Here is a 13507-nt window from a genome sequence, read left to right as displayed (position 1 = left end):
CATCTTTAACGATGGTACTAAACATTTGAAAAAGATTAAAAAAAATCTTTCCAGAAATCTATTTCAATTTCAGGCATATTGTGAACAATCAAAATATATTTTGATTTTTTTGTGTTTTTAATATTGAGATATTGCCATCTGATAAATATTGCTATTTTTCAACGCAATGGATTAAGTATAGTCATTGCATTGTCACTCTACTCAACTCAGAAAAAACATAGTCAGACGAGGTGCTTGAGTTAGAAAATCATCATTTTCAGAATCAGATTGTCTGATGAGAGCAAAATTTAAGAAAATTCAATAATTAACTATATATTTCATCTAAATGTACTACATGACAAAAGAATCAAATTCAATCTTACCATAGGGAAGCTAGGGTGGTGAAAATACAATTGCAAGCATTGTACTGTTATCAGACAGGTACAAAATGTACAGTGTACTTTTTTCAGTATTTTTGCATGTTGAGTGAATCCTATTATTTCTGAGGCTGATATTTTCTTTAATTTTAAAGGATTTTCAAACATTTTGTGTCACATTAATTTAACACTTAACACGCTTATTTGAATACATTGGTGCACATCTGCAAAACAACTCTGCATTTTTGGACAATTGACATCATTCTGTGCACTTCAAAAATCTTATTGGAATGAAAAATGAAACTGAGGTTATGTTTGACACATCAGCACAAATTGACTCATTAGCCATTCATGGTTGACTGATAAAGGGAGGTAATTTGGTAATGTTACACTTTATGGTTTCTTAAATCTCAGATATACAAACCACAGGTTACTGCTGAATGTATGTAATTGATTTAACAGGTGTGGAATTAATATGGTAGATTTAGAAAGCACCTGTGACTTACACATGACAACTTAGAAAGTATTTTTTGTGGGAAGCAGAACCATATCTTTCACACAAGTTGATTTCATAAGGTCTTCTTATTTCTTAATACTGTTGGTTTATCCATACTGTATCAGTTCTGAAATTTTACTTCACCATTGAACCTGAAAAATAAGTTTATAATTATTTCTGTAATTTCAACCAAGGAACCAACTTTATGTACATATTTTTCCTTGTGTGATATTTGCATACCTTGTTTTATAAATTATGATATTATTTACTTCTTGCAATTCTGTTTTTTCTCTTTTGAATGCTTTTGTTCTTGAGTGAAATCAATTTTGTTACTGCTCATCTTGTTAACTTTAAATGATCTTTTAAATAAAAACCAATAAAAACCATCAATTCATCACATTAACACCTACATTTATTTTAAAAACAATGCAGTTTCCTGAAAAAAAATATTGCTGTAAAAATTTTGTTTTGACAATCAAACCATTAAATGATGATAGAATAAGCAGACTTAACTGAAAAAAATCTGTTAATTCAGAAATTTTTACCATGGTTTTACTGTTGCGAAATCGCTACAAGATAAAGACTCACATTTTTAAAAATTCAGGTAGCATTATTTGAATGCAACATTTCCCGGAATCCTAATAATTTAACTCAATGTTGTGGGTTTGTTTTTTTTTTTTTTAATTGGGTTGCTGTTGTAAACATAAACGAGAATTATGAAAAAGTGGCATTGTAATGTTTTATTTCAATTTGAAACATCTATTGACTGCAAATACATTTACTATAAATGATTGTTTTAAAGATTTGATATATATTGAATACATTTATACTCTCATATAAATAGGGCGCAAGTTCCATACCAGGAAAGTCACCTCTCAAAACATCGATATAATAATTTCATCTAATATGACATCACCTCCGATAGATAAAAGAACAAATCTATTCAATGAGAAAGCACAATATTTAGCTACATGTATATATACAAAATTTGAAATTGTAGGGACAATCATGAAAATATGAAGTCAAATCTATTAATTGTTGACATATATGGCCTTAAGTCATTGAAATCACTTATACGTTAACATAAGGACAGAAATGTGAGAAAATCAGCATATTGCAATTTAAAAGTGATCATAGGGTGACCCTAGGGTGACCCCATAAACAAGTTAAATAAACAGATTTTGGTAAAAATAAAACAGAAGGTTACTTTTGTATCACCAATGCCTACTTATGATCTGTTGTACATTAACGCATCCAGTTTCAAAGGTATAATGACACCGTGAGCAGATTTTATATCTTTTCCACCTTCCATGTGAAGATCATAAAATTACAATACTGTGGTGACAGTGACCATACAAAATATGGATGATAATTTCGCATCAGGATTTTAATCAGATTCGAAAAATTAATTGAAAATAAAACTATTGATGCAAACAAGTGTTTTGTTAAGGTTGTATGCTGCTGTGCTCGATTTAAATATCATTTTTAAGACTAGCAAAAAGTGAAAATCGGCACTCTGGGTTATAATAAAACTCCATCAGTGACGGGTCATTTAAGTTGTATGTGAGCTAGGTTGAGAAAATAACAGGATAGTTTGTGGTAATTGATTAAATCACATGTTTTTGTATTGGTCGGTCAGTTGTGACAACTTTATCAAAGTGTTCGGCATTGTCAAGCCTCACGGCTAATGATGGTGTAATACGCAGGTATTGATAACATAACAAGTCCTACGGAATGAGAATGGGACACAGTGACTCAAAACAAATGTCCTACTGAATGAGAATGGGACGCAGTGACTCAAAACAAATGAAGTGCACACTTAAAATGAACTCAAAATATTTTGGTTAGAAAGGACAATCAGATTTTAACGATTCTGTAATTGAAATGGAAAAAAGTTTGAATCTGATATCTTTATCTAAGGAGAAAGAATTTCCACATGTAGAATTTCACAAGTCTGTCACCAAAAATTTGCCATTTTAAGCATGGTTATTAATTTGCATCTTTGAAAGATTTTGTTTGAGGTTATTATTTTGCTCTGTTTAGGATACAGAGATAAAACTATATACATGTCTTAGTAACCTTATACGAAAAATATATAAATTCATATGAGCAATTTTTCAAAATAAGGATTACATTCTCACTGTATTGAAGACCAATTTGTGGCCTTCGGCTGTATTCTGCTCTTTAATCGGTTGTGGTCTCTTGGACACATTCCCTGTTTCCATTCTCAATTTATTAACATGTTTTAAAGATGTTGATAAAAATTTCCTCTCTAAAATATATCTAGCTTTTCAATATTACCAATATCATGAATATCCTGGGCCAATCATCTGATACACTGGAAATCTTTTTTCTCCCATAAAGACCAGGTAAAAAATATCCTCTTTAATGTTTGGTACATTCTCCATGAAGACACTACTTGTTTTATAAGTTCTGTTAGATGGTTTAATCCAATCTAGTAGATAGAAACTAAAAATAAATTGAAATAATGTATTGTAGAGAATTTAAATACATGAATTATACCAATCCTTTCTTCTACAAACAACTAAGTTGAATAACAGAGAAAACAGCAAAATATGCAAGTCTGAATAAAAAAAAGTTTAAAAGGCTTGCATAATGTACAACATTTCCTGGCTACTACATGTATACTCTATTTTTCTATAGAAGCTGCAAATTTATATGTAGAGCAAATCATTGCTTTCTATCAGTTCAAAACTAGACCAGTTTTCTGTCTGTTTTGTACATAAACTTATCTATTTGTTTTCTTATTTTAATTGTTTTAAAATTTTTATAGGTTGCTTTGCAGTATTGGACCAGGGTTTTGCTCATTGTTGAAATCTGTACTGTGACATATAGTTGCTAATGTTCAACTACATCAATTTGTCTCTAGTGGACAGCTGTGTCATTTATTAGGCAATCATACCACATCTTCTTTACTTTCTTACAGAGTAGAAAAGATAATTATTTTTGTCAAATTAGTTTAAAACTTTACAACAAGGGTTTTTTATATTATAATACTTGTTTGCTGTTATGGACAAAGGGATGTAATTCATTTTGCACATAAAAGTTTTACTTCTACATTTTGATTTTTTTTTTGGAATGCTTTAAATAATACAACAAAAGGGAAATAACTCTATCTGAATTCCTTACCAAACTTTTGTGTAAATTCTGAATTTTCGTTCTTTTGTTTTGAGACCTAATAATACTAATGCAAATATTAGGTAAAAGTCTGAGTCAGCCTTTTCCCGCCATTTTCTAAATCTCAAATATCTCGAAAAGGAGGTCCAAGACCTATCAATATGTTTAGCTTATTTTTATACTTATTGATGCTCTTCCAGCCTATGGTATCAATTTTAACTTCTTAATTTATTAATTTTTACCTAATCTCACCTAAGTACATCCTTAAGCAGCAATTCCAATGAAAAACATAAAATAGTAATATTTGGAAAACCTAGGTTTAACTGGGTAAAATAAGGATTCAGACACTGTAATTATTTCTTTGGCAATAATTAGGTTTTTTTTCATTTTTTTCTCCTGATGTGAACACAGATAATGAAATATTATAATGAAATCTTATATATATATATATATCATAAGATACAGCAAATTTCTGAACAAAAAATAATATTTGTTCTTATGTTGAAAGAAAATGAAAATGATCCAGAACAGAAATACAACCAAAAAATCTGCTTCTAATAGTACTAGGATGCTTAAAATCAAACCAGTAATTAAATATGTTTTTGTCACTTTTGAAACAAGAGTGCACACGCTGAAATGTCTCGCCTTCTTTACTTATCATAGATATAAAAATATGTTGATAGACCAAATATAAAGCTTTATTACAACTCTCACATAAACTCAACATTAAAAAAGAAAAGAAAACATTGATCAATGAACCATGAAAATGAGGTCAAGGTCAGATGAACCATGCCAGGCTGAAATGTACAGCTAACAATTCTTCAATACAAAAAATATAGTTGACTTATTGCTTATAAATTCAGAAAAACAGACCAAAACACAAGAACTTAACACTGAACAATAAGCTGTGAAAATGAGGTCAAGGTCAAATAAAACCTGCGTAAGAGACAAATAGATCATAAATCATTTCCATACACTAAATATAGTTGACCTAATGCATAAAGTATTAGAAAAATAGACCAACACTCAAAAATTTAACTTTGACCACTGAACCATGAAAATGAGGTCAAGGTCAGATGAAACCTGTCAGCTAGACATGTACACCTTACAATCATTCCATACATCAAATATAGTAGACCTATTGCATATAGTATAAGAAAAACAGACCAAAGCACAAAAACTTAACTATAACCACTGAACCATGAAAATGAGGTCAAGGTCAGATGACACCTGCCAGTTGGACATGTACACCTTACAGTCCTTCCATACACCAAATATACTAGACATATTGCTTATAGTATCTGAGATATGGACTTGACCACCAAAACTTAACCTTGTTCACTGATCCATGAAATGAGGTCGAGGTCAAGTGAAAACTGTCTGACGGGCATGAGGACCTTGCAAGGTACGCACATACCAAATATAGTTATCCTATTACTTATAATAAGAGAGAATTTAACATTACAAAAAATCTTAACTTTTTTTTCAAGTAGTCACTGAACCATGAAAATGAGGTCAAGGACATTGGACATGTGACTGACGGAAAGTTCGTAACATGAAGCATCTATATACAAAGTATGAAGCATCCAGGTCTTCTACCTTCTAAAATATAAAGCTTTTAAGAAGTGAGCTAACACCGCCGCCGCCGTAGCCGCCGCCGGAACACTATCCCTATGTCGAGCTTTCTGCAACAAAAGTTGCAGGCTCGACAAAAATGCAGTTTTAACTTTCTTAAATACAAATATTTTATTAGTACAAACACATTTAAAATAATTGGCAAAGGCCCATATTTCAGTACATTGTAACAATAAATACAGCATAATTAAGTATGTTATACAGTAATTTCAGAAATAAAATTGCAATAAAATTGTTTGCATCTACATGAATTATTGCAATTTTTTTCATTTTAGCATTAAATTCAATTTTATTAATGGCGATTTTGAGAAAAATCCAGTTCAATTCATACAAAATATTTCAAAATGCTAGTTTAAATTATTGCCTTACAACTCTGTCTCATTTTCAATTTACAGTAGTAAGAAAAAAGCTAAAATACATGTACATGTATCTATGAAATATTAATATGAAATATATTCTAAAAAATCTTGTTACATTTTGTAAAATCTTATTATTAGATGGAAAGAATACATACAGACATAAATTGCTAGTAAAACCACCCACTTAAACCTGTATCAGTGTATGTCCTCACAAGACAGCAGTCCTTAGTCCTAATAATTATGACATCTGGCAAGGCTATTTTTTTTTCTTTCTGGGACGCCCTCCTGACATCGAAGGAAGGCTTCCCAGAAAAATAGCCTTACCAGACGTCATATTTATTTGGACTAATCAGTCATCACTATAGGTGTCATACCACAAATTAAAAGTCCCTATCTGTTCAACCAAATTTTACATTTTTCACAGCTTTCTAAATATTTAACCTTAAGTTTGACTTCATACAAACCAGGTATATCCTGAATCCTACATGTATCAGCTTTCTACATGCCAATTTTCAATAGGTGTTTAAAATCATATAAAAAAGAAAAAGTGTTCCGAATAGAGGTACCACTAAAAATAACCCCTGGTTTTCTGGAAATCTTAAATTAGTATACTATGGAGTGCATTAATCCTCAATTTTGAATGCAAACTCATAAGCAAGTAAATTTTAGCTCAAAATGGTCATAATATATTCCTCTTTCACCAAAAGTTTCATTTCTGCCAATTTGTTGGTTAGTTTAAGTAACAAAGGACATCAAATGCACTTTTTTTTGTCCTAGTAGGCCTACTTTCACATACGTTCTAAATTTGAGGGAGTAATTGGTGGTATGACACCTAAATATGTTCCAGACCGTATGTGTATACTCGTACGGTCGGACTGTACGAGTATACCCATACGGTCTAGTACGAGCTGGACCATACCGGTATTTGGACCGTATGGGTATATTTTAAACAAACATTTATCAACAAACTTTTATTGAGTTTTACAAATTAACATTTAATAATTTATTACAATTAGATAAATAAAATGAACAAGTGAACATTTAATTGAATTGAGTAGTTCTGAAATTAATTGTCTATCGAAAACCTTTTTTGGCACTCTCGGCCCGGGTGACACTTGCTGCCACAAGGAACGTCTGATTTCTTACATTTGCATGTCTTGTTTTACGGCAGCATGCAAGGAAATTTGTTTTCCATTCCAAATTCAGGACAATTGATCAATGCGAATTGCTTCTCCTTAACATATTGTCGGAATCTCGCTGAATCACTTTTTCCATTTATCAAAACACTTCTTATTCTCTCAGTTTTCTCACAAGTAAACAGCTAGTTTGACTGTTTTTCTAATAAAGTTCCTCAATATTCTAAAAACTTTTCTTCCCACATTTTGTTTACTTCTAAATAATCTAATAACTTCAATAGGGCTCTTCACGGTTAGTTCGGCCATAATGGATAGGGGGCAGATTTTCATAATAGAGGTAAAAATGGTGTGAAAAATACGGGAAAACATCATTAAAACAGAGCTGTTGCTTGGAAACACACATAGGATTTCCCACACTTTCATACTATTTCCACCTTCTTCCAAAATATTTTGCCCCCTATCCAATATGGCCGAACTAACCGTGAAGAGCCCTTTTCAATTTCAGTGAGCAATTATTATATTCAATTTCGTGTACATGTATTTCTGACATGCTAAATACATGAGATTATCAGATTAAATTACCGCGACTTTGTTGAATAATTAAAATATTATGTTTTTATTCGAATTACTAATGTAGATTTTATATTAATTTCGAGATTTCAGTTAGGTTGACCTGTAATATATTCGTATCTATTGAACTTTATCTACTTCTTAAAATCAGCCAGACCGTTGGACCGTACGCGTATTTAAAAAAAGTATGCGTACAGTCCGGACCGTACGCGTACGGTCCAAATACATCATTTTGTGCATATTGTCTGATGAAATTATGGCTCTTTTTGGAACCATAAAGATATTTTACCAAGTTCACAATGAGTTGGGTGATCGTATTGTATTGCTTTCCCGCCAAACAGAGTTATCCTTCTTTTTTCATTAAACATCCATGTTTTACAAACGTTTAAATCAAGGAAACGATTAAAATTACATTAAAGCGTTTCATCGACTTTGATCTGTATCGAGCACCGGCTTCGAAACGAAACATTTGAGGCTTTTTTAAACATTTAGAATGGAAAACGAAGAAAATCCCCGTGTATTTTTTGACATAGAAATAGGAAATGAATCGGGTATGTTCAAATAATGATGATATGTTGTTTCCGAGGTCAGGTAAAATGTCATGATAATGTCGATAGTGCCCTTCTTCAGTTCTTGTAGATTTAAAGTTTAACTACTCTTTCAGTCTTTGACATTAACTACAAAATATATAAGTTATAACTGGAACAATCATATTTCCAAATAGTTAAGACAGACCTTGGTGATCTGTTCAACAACTATATTCGTGTGCGCACTGCAGTAGATTGGAACTATCTGTAGGATTTATCACAGGTATTTGGGGAATGGACCCCCCTTTTTTTTGGACCTCACTAAAATAAAATTTTGGCGTTTTTTTTATTCATTTACAATTTTCTACAATGTATAAACATATATCAAGTCTCAAAAATCCATTGCTAGTCGATTACAATATTTTTTTTACTATCCATACGAGCCCCAAGTGAAAAAAGAAGAAGGTAATTACCTTCGATGAATGACCTACTTTCACTTTGGAGGATCAGGTCAGGAAATCGATAAAAAAATCATATAAAAACGCACTTACTTTTCATATAAATTACATCCCTAGATTCCTGAGACATTTTTCTCCACGTTTAGATAGGTCACATGGTGATCTGCGGAGGTTTTGTGTCTTGTTTTCTGAGTTTATTCTACAATTGTCGTCCGTTTGAACCTCGATTCACGGAAGTGAAAATACAGCGACATCTGTGAGGTCTTTTGCTATGTTGAAATAACTCCGTTTGACTAAACTGTTCCCTGTTTTTGTTTACCAGTTTTATAGATGGGTTCCGAATGCAATGTAGCACTAAGAAAAGGTAAGAGATATTCGAAAAAAGTAGTTTTGCCGGTCTTTTACAAATTAAAGAAAAAAACAGTTAACAGGGAACAGTTTAGTCAAACGGAGTTATTTCAACATAGCAAAAGACCACACAGATGTCGCTGTATTTTCACTTCCGTGAATCGAGGTTCAAACGGACGACAATTGTAGAACAAACTCAGAAAACAAGACACAAAACCTCCGCAGATCACCATGTCACCTATCTAAACGTGGAGAAAAATGTCTCAGGAATCTAGGGATGTAATTTATATGAAAAGTAAGTGCGTTTTTATATGATTTTTTTATCGATTTCCTGACCTGATCCTCCAAAGTGAAAGTAGGTCATTCATCGAAGGTAATTACCTTCTTCATTTTTCACTTGGGGCTCGTATGGATAGTAAAAAAAATATTGTAATCGTCTAGCAATGGATTGTTGAGACTTGATATATGTTTATACATTGTAGAAAATTGTAAATGAATAAAAAAACGCCAAAATTTTATTTTAGTGAGGTCCAAAAAAAAAGGGGGGTCCATTCCCCAAATACCTGTGGGATTTATTAGTGTGCTGACTCAGGCGCGGATCCAGAAGGGGGGGGGGGGGTTCCAGGGGTTGGACCACCCCTTTTTTGGACGATCAATGTATTTGAATGGAGACATGTAAATCACCCCAGTAGATTGGAACTATCTGTAGAATTTATTAGTGTGCTGACTGCTCGCTACAACCAAGTTTAAATCAGCACCCCAGCAAGCGTGACTAGCTTATGTACAGACCATCGAATTATAGTTTACATGCATCTCGTACCATTGCAGACTCCACCAATGTCAACTTGTACCACTGAAAACAAACTTGTACCAATGCAACGTGTGCAAAGACAATAACAATCAAAACCAAGGAGTAATTATTTAGGGAGTTTCTTGCTGCATTGACGACCTGTTTGGTGACCTTCTGCTGTTGTCTATTCTATGGTTGGGTTTTTATCTCTTTGACACATTCCACATTTCCATTCTCAATTTTACTTACAGAACATGTACAAAGGACATTTACATCAACAGTTATAAATAAGAAATAAGAAACAACACCAACTCCACTAAAAACCGGGAGTGAAATCAGGTGCTCCTAAAGTATATGCATTTCCTGCATCCTATACGGCACCTGTCGTGTTATTTCTTTGTTCAGTTCAGTAATATTAAGGCTTAAATTAAAATATTGTTTGTTTGCAGTTTACCGACCGACCCTTGAAAATCCTCCCGACTGTGAATATTTTATTGCTTTAAATTTGAAGAAATTTTTTTTAATACTTCTATTGACAAATGATTGACGCAATCCGGAACTTTGGGTCCTTTCCGGAAATGATTTAAAGTCTGGGTTAATTTTGCATTTCAATTTCGGTTTTTCTTAGCTTCTCGTCAAGCGTTCATGTGACCATTTAATGATAAAGCACATGGAAATTGTTTACAGGTATCCATGAAGTCACAGAGGAGTACTGTACGCTGTCGTCTCGTGTCAATTTTAAGACAAATAACAAACAAAAAGGTTTATTAGTAAACTGTTTATACAGATTCAGGCACATGTAATGATGTGTGATGATATCATTGACGATGATGCAGCAGATATTCATAACTGACACGATAACCTAACCCTGTCTCAAACTGGTTCAGAATCTGTGGAGCCTGACTTTATGGAACCAATTTCGGTGGCTAAATAATTCGACAGCAGCTTGAAGTATGGCATATTTTCTACTAATCGTTGTGAAGACGACAAAGATAAAACCACTCCTCTGTGACTTAAATCTTCATGGATATCTGTAAACACGCCTGTACGGAGGAAGGGCTCATTTGAAATGTTAATGGATACAGATCATGCCAAATCAATAAGAAGCAACCCTAACTACACAAAGATGTAGAGAAAATGAATAGTTAGCTTGAAAAATAAATACACTCTCTCTATGTTAAATCTATCTTCGATTGTAATGAGTATGCTCCTTTAGGATAAGGGGGGCTGCCCCACTCATTGCAATTATTCTCTTTCTTACAATATTAAATATACCCAAACTGTGTGGCCTATGTGAATTCAATTAAAACATGTCCTTAGGAGCTATGCTGCCATTTTCTTTTATGCATTAAAAGCATTTCAGTACAGACCATTTACTTTTAATGGGGTGCTATGGATTTCACCCCAAACTTTAGATTTCTTTGGTTTTCATTAAAGCCTGGCAAAAATATAACCTTATCACATATAATTAAATATTGTTAGAAATATGAAAACAGTCGGATGTCTTAATACTTTTTTTTCAAGTTGCCTTTTTTTCAATTGAGGAAGATTCAGTGGTTAATTTTTTTCATTAAAAATATACTCTTTAATACATTGTCTTATAAATCTTTAATATCTACATTTTACTGATGAAAATACTCTACTCATGAAAACATTCTAGTCAAGAAGCATACATGTCTGAATATATTTCTTTAAAACAGTTCTAGTCATAATGACATTCCTTGTTTATAAGTGTTCCAGTATTTAATAATTATACCATATTTTATGTCATAAATTGGATAATGACACTATGTTAATTTAAATAAAGTTCCAGTTTTGGTTAAAAAGTTTTTTATCTGAAAATGCCTGTTCATTTGATGTTGGTTTTCAGCATGTCCAGTGTTTGTTGTTTTAAAATGTTTTTTTTTCTTCACAAGAAACTTAGTTTAGTGTAACTGCTTGTTTAAACTGTATTTTGACTGATAAAATAAAATATTTTTCCTACCTACCGACCCTTCAGTCTGAAGGTACAGTCGGAAAACTGCAAACAAACATATTTTTAAGGTTGGCCTAATGGAAGGTTATTATGACTGAGGAAGAATATCAGATATGATTAATTTCTGACACACAGCTCATGATTGCAACCGTAAAATTTCTTGAGTGATGTCCTTAATTTAATTGATTCATAGCCCTGTCTTAGCAACTTTTGATCATGAGAAAGCAGTATTCTTCGTTTAACAAAATCAACATCCTTTGAGCTAGCTCTAAAGTATCAATTGAGACACATATACTCCATATGCTGGTGCAGCTGGGATGTTGCTACACAGAAATGGAAAGTTGACTATAAAGGCAAATTAAAATCTTTGTGTTTGTCATAATTTTTTGTATTAACCTTCCATTAGTAGTCATTTCAAGAAACAGGTCTAAATATGAATCAAATTTATCTATGTCAGTAGTATCTTTAATTTCAAGTCCTCTTGGATACATGTATATGAAATGAATGTGATCACTGAATCTACTATTATTAAGGACAGTATAACATGTTAAAGTTCTTTCTGTGAAAATAGTTGAATATTTGCACTATCAAACCATCACTTTTTATTATGTTGTTACTGATGATCCATTGGGAGGCTGATTTGAAATTGTCCATTTGGTTATTTCTTTTCTTCTGTTCTTTACTTGTGGCTTTGAATTGCTTGAACATTGAATTGACAAAAATAATTGCAATATAAACCTATATGCTGATTGCTGTTATTTTGTCAGCTGCTTGTTCTGTATTTTACTATTAATTAAGGGACTTTTTAAGCAGTTACAAGTGGAATATATATATAGATACAGTCCTAAAGGTTAAACCACATCAAGTTAAAACAATTATAAATTGTGTATTTTAGTTGGGAGAATTGTTTTTGAGCTGTTTAAAGATAAGTTGCCAAAGACTGCAGAGAATTTTCGAGCTTTGTGTACAGGAGAGAAAGGCAATGGTGCTACAACAGGATTACCTCTGCATTTTAAAGGATGTCCGTTTCACAGAAGTAAGTATACTTGAAATTTGGATGTGTTAAAAGTTTTAATCTTTTTTATCAATATTGAGGGAATAAGGAAGGCTATTGTTGTTAATAACTGAAATAATTGTATTAGAGACATATCTTATGCATCTAAAGCTGTAAATTTTACTTACCTGAAATTAAGCTTACGTGCTACATATTTTTGAAGTTTTTGAAAAGAAACTCAAAGGAAATAATTTTAATTAAAGTTAACTTGTAGGTTGTTAAATTAAAAAAATAAGTAACTCTTCATCATGTTCATCATATAGATGTGGTATGACAGGGTTTTACATCCCTCATTTTAGGTCTGACTTTTGGCCCCAATTCTAAAGAGAAATATTCTCATTTTTCTCTCAATTTTCAGCTTTAAAATTCTCCATCCTATATATACATATCTTCTCAAGAATTTGTTAGTGTCGCATGATTCATATCATTTTTTGTTTGTAAATCTCTTGAATCTTGTTTGCAATTCATAGTTATTTACTTATTACTTCTCAGAATGCAGAATATTGTACCTAATTATTCAAATTGTTTGGGGGGGGGGGGCATGTCCCCAAACTTCCTGGCTAGTTGCACATGGCTGACAGTGTGGCCCTCCATTTTACAATGAGCAAACTCATTTACAGTATGAAAAGTTATAAAAGGCCCTGGCATATTGCCATGATAGTTTC

At 32.2% G+C, this 13507-nt stretch overlaps 2 protein-coding genes across 2 annotated transcripts in view; one reads left to right on the top strand and one right to left on the bottom strand.

Moving 5' to 3' along the window:
* Positions 1-3323, bottom strand: part of LOC134696873 (putative protocadherin beta-18) — a 55652-nt gene extending 52329 nt beyond the window's left edge. The window contains exons 1-2 of the mRNA XM_063558832.1: positions 3154-3323; positions 863-1004 (exon numbers count right to left, since the gene is read on the bottom strand). The gene's annotated coding sequence lies outside the window, so the exon portion shown is untranslated. The remainder of the gene's footprint in view (positions 1-862; positions 1005-3153) is intronic.
* Positions 3324-8074: 4751 nt separating this feature from the next.
* LOC134697166 (peptidyl-prolyl cis-trans isomerase D-like) overlaps positions 8075-13507 on the top strand; it is a 30177-nt gene continuing 24744 nt past the window's right edge. The window contains exons 1-2 of the mRNA XM_063559237.1: positions 8075-8241; positions 12684-12824. Of these exons, the coding sequence (XP_063415307.1) occupies positions 8184-8241; positions 12684-12824 (199 nt within the window). The 5' untranslated portion in view covers positions 8075-8183. The remainder of the gene's footprint in view (positions 8242-12683; positions 12825-13507) is intronic.

Source organism: Mytilus trossulus, chromosome 14 (genome assembly GCF_036588685.1).
Source record: "Mytilus trossulus isolate FHL-02 chromosome 14, PNRI_Mtr1.1.1.hap1, whole genome shotgun sequence".
Taxonomy (NCBI): domain Eukaryota; kingdom Metazoa; phylum Mollusca; class Bivalvia; order Mytilida; family Mytilidae; genus Mytilus; species Mytilus trossulus.
Note: the sequence above shows the minus strand (reverse complement) of the source record. Positions and strands in the feature narration are given on the sequence as shown.